This window comes from Staurois parvus, unplaced genomic scaffold (genome assembly GCF_062004578.1).
Source record: "Staurois parvus isolate SC_StPar_1 unplaced genomic scaffold, SC_StPar_1.0 ptg000960l, whole genome shotgun sequence".
NCBI lineage: Eukaryota > Metazoa > Chordata > Amphibia > Anura > Ranidae > Staurois > Staurois parvus.
In genome coordinates, this window is record NW_028318756.1 from 172,452 (window position 1) to 176,410 (window position 3,959).

Below are 3,959 nucleotides of genomic sequence, written 5' to 3' on the forward strand. Positions count from 1 at the left end.
TTCACTGGGAAGACCAGTGAACAGAAGACAACTGACAAAGGAAACCAAGGGCTCTATTTATAGAACATTCATTGGACCAATGAGACAATCATTCCTCCAGCTGTGACAACATCCGGCCCTATGTTAGGTAACACAGTGATTTCCTATGATCGCTGGCTCCATCTAGTGGCCACAATGAGGTGATTTTTCTGAAATATCTCCATCAGTAAAAGTAGCCCAATATGATATTATGGCCACTAGATGGAGCCAATGATCATAAGAAATGAAATACGGCCAAAACTCCTCCCAGCTGGAGAATGCCGGTCACATCCGTTCAACATTGTTCTCCATAGACCTCCAAGTGTTTGTGAAATCTCCCACCACAAAATGTACTCAGCCAATCACAGGGCAGGACTCCAGTTTTATTCTTCTCCTGCCATCAATGGCCAACCCGGTCCCACACTTCATCCATGTCTTTGAGGACCTCTGATCTCCTTATGAACTGTTCCTTCCATGATGAAGATCAGCCATGGAGTATATCTGAGGTGTATATCAGGGTGTGCTTCTTCCCCACATGAGAGCTGGGATGTCCAGCAACATTCATCTAGAAGACATTTCCCGCACTCAGGGCACCAATACACCTCCAGGGTTGTGTGGGACCCCTGATGTACAGGAAGACAGGACTTCAGTGAGGAACATTTCCCTCACTCAGGAAAGGAAAGTACCTTCTCCCCCGTGTGAGATCTCTGATGCTTGTAAAGTTTAGACTTGTCTGAAAAACATTTCCCGCACTCAGAAAAGGAATACGGCTTTTCCTCTGTGTGAGATCTCTGATGTGTGTAAAGATTGGACTTCTGTGAAAAACATTTCCCACACTCAGGACAGGAAAACGGCTTCTCCCCTGTGTGATATCTTTGATGTGTGTGCAGACTGGACGTCTGTGAAAAACATTTCCCACACTCAGGACAGGAATATGGCTTCTCCCCTGTGTGAGATCTCTGATGGGTGCGAAGACTGGACTTGTCTGAAAAATATTTCCCACACTCAGGACAGGAAAATGGCTTCTCCCCCGTGTGAGATCTCTGATGTTTATAAAGTTGGTACGTCTGTGAAAAACATTTCCCACACTCAGGACAAAAATATGGCTTCTCCCCCGTGTGAGAACTCTGATGTCTGACAAGTTTTGATTTTTCTACAAAACATTTCCTGCACTCAGGACAGGAATATGGCTTCTCCCCCGTGTGAGATCTCTGATGTATGGAAAGATTGTCCTTCTTTGAAAAACATTTCCCGCACTCAGGACAGGAATACGGCTTCTCCCCCGTGTGAGATCTTTTATGCACATTAACAAGGGATTTAGAACGGAAACATTTCCCGCATTCAGAACAGGAATGCGGCTTTTCTCCTGCATGAGACCTCTGATGTATTATAAGTTTAGATTTTTCTACAAAACATTTTCCGCACTCAGAACAGGAATATGGCTTCTCCCCCGTATGAGATCTTTTATGCACATTAAGACTAGATTTAGAACAGAAATCCTTCCTGCACTCAGGACAGCAATACAGCTTCTCACCTTTATGAAATCGCTGATGTCTATAAAGATTGGACGTCTGTGAAAAACATTTCCCACACTCAGGACAGGAATACGGCTTCTCTCCTGTATGAGCTCGCTGATGTGTGTAAAGATTGGACTTCCTTGAAAAACATTTCCAGCACTCAGAACAGGAATACGGCTTCTCCCCTGTGTGAGATCTTTTATGCACATTAAGTTTGGATTTATAACGGAAACCCTTCCCGCACTCAGTACAGGAGAAGCTCCTCCCTGTTGGAAGGCCGGACCGGTCCCGCACAGTCTGAGGTTCCTCAGGATACGAGGAATCCGATGGTCCATCTACACTGGGTGGTGCCGGATGGACATTGGAGGGAGCCGGGTTTTCTCCTGGACTATACTGTGTGATGTCCTCATCTTCTACTTTCCAGTCTGGAGACAAAGTGAGACAATCCTCAGAGGTTTTCCTCATCTCCCGGCCATGGACTAAAATACAAAGACAAAGAGGATTACTAGACAGGAGCTGATTGGTTCCCCCAAACCAGGACTCCGCCCACATCAGGCAGCTTGGTCTCTGAGGAGCTCACAATTCCACCCTCAAGGGAACTAGGAAATGGCTCCTCTGATCTCCTACCAGGTCATTTCTTTATTCATGGACCTTAGTCAGAGAGTGAGGAAACAACCAGAACTGTCTTTTATAGGAGGGACAGTGATGAGGGGATTATAGGACGAGGGTCCCCACCCCCTCTATCACTCATCGCCATCTTCCCAACACAAGAAGTACTGCACTTCCTTATTTAGTCCATGATTTAGTCATGAAGAACAGCGGGGCTGAGCCCCACCAGAGGTCAGAGAGTGAGGTTGGGGGGAGAACAACCAAGAATGAAGACTGGACTGATCCTGAAGACCACCATCATTGGGGTATTGACTCCTCCCTCATTATCACTTTCTGTTTAAGGGTCCAAAGTTGGAGGATGTTATCACATTATTATCACCATGTAAAAGTCTGTGCTCCAATCACATCATCCGATATAAAATGTCCAGCTGGGAGGAAATGGGTGTAACAAAAGAGAATCCATATTATGTGTATATATAACAGTGGGGGAGGGGGAGAGCAGAAGTCAGGACTATGGAATGTACAACATAGAGTATATAGTGCAGGGGTCAGGAGTATGTAATGTACAACATAGAGTATATAGTGCAGGGGTCAGGAGTATGTAATGTACAACATAGAGAATATAGTGCAGGGGTCAGGAGTATGTAATGTACAACATAGAGTATATAGTGCAGGGGTCAGGAGTATGTAATGTACAACATAGAGTATATAGTGTGGGGGTCAGGAGAATGGAATGTACAACATAGAGTATATAGTGCGGGGGTCAGGAGTATGTAATGTACAACATAGAGTATATAGTGCGGGGGTCAGGAGAATGGAATGTACAACATAGAGTATATAGTGCAGGGGTCAGGAGTATGTAATGTACAACATAGAGTATATAGTGCAGAGGTCAGGAGTATGTAATGTACAACATAGAGTATATAGTGCAGGGGTCAGGAGTATGTAATGTACAACATAGAGTATATAGTGCAGGGGTCAGGAGTATGTAATGTACAACATAGAGTATATAGTGCAGGGGTCAGGAGTATGTAATGTACAACATAGAGTATATAGTGCAGGGGTCAGGAGTATGTAATGTACAACATAGAGAATATAGTGCAGGGGTCAGGAGTATGTAATGTACAACATAGAGTATATAGTGCAGGGGTCAGGAGTATGTAATATACAACATAGAGTATATAGTGCAGAGGTCAGGAGTATGTAATGTACAACATAGAGTATATAGTGCAGGGGTCAGGAGTATGTAATGTACAACATAGAGTATATAGTGCAGGGGTCAGGAGTATGTAATGTACAACATAGAGTATATAGTGCAGGGGTCAGGAGTATGTAATGTACAACATAGAGTATATAGTGCAGGGGTCAGGAGTATGTAATGTACAATATAAATTATACAGTGTAAGGGTCAGGACTCATAATATTGGTATTCAGTAATCAGTGGAAGATTAAATGTTTACTGTAGACAAGTTGCAGAGATCCCACACCGCTGCCTCCCATCTCCTGAGACTGCACTCAGTGACTTGGGTCTGAGACACTACAGACATATCCCTCCACCCGGCACAGCCAGCAGATAACAGAGCAAGGAACCCTGGGAGAAATGTTCTGTCAGAGATCTTACTAGACCCGTGCATGGGGAAGAATACCCAAATCACATGTCCCAGGGGCCTAAGTAGAGCAATGTCTATGGTGAAAATGAACATTTTGCTGCCAGCTGATCCCCAGAACCTCCATAAATCCAGTCTAGATACATAAATTGTGTCTGCAGCACAGAGAAGGAAGATTATCCGAGAGAAATCCAGGAATACAGGACGG

General features: G+C 44.4%; 1 protein-coding gene across 1 annotated transcript; it reads right to left on the reverse strand.

The window, feature by feature from the left end:
- Nucleotides 1–319: 319 nt before the first annotated feature.
- On the reverse strand, nucleotides 320–2,001 carry LOC149441662 (uncharacterized). The gene has a single exon (XM_089657043.1). It carries the CDS (start codon nucleotides 1,998–2,000, stop codon nucleotides 684–686), a length of 1,317 nt encoding a protein of 438 aa, XP_089513169.1. The 5' UTR covers nucleotide 2,001; the 3' UTR covers nucleotides 320–683.
- Nucleotides 2,002–3,959: the final 1,958 nt, after the last annotated feature.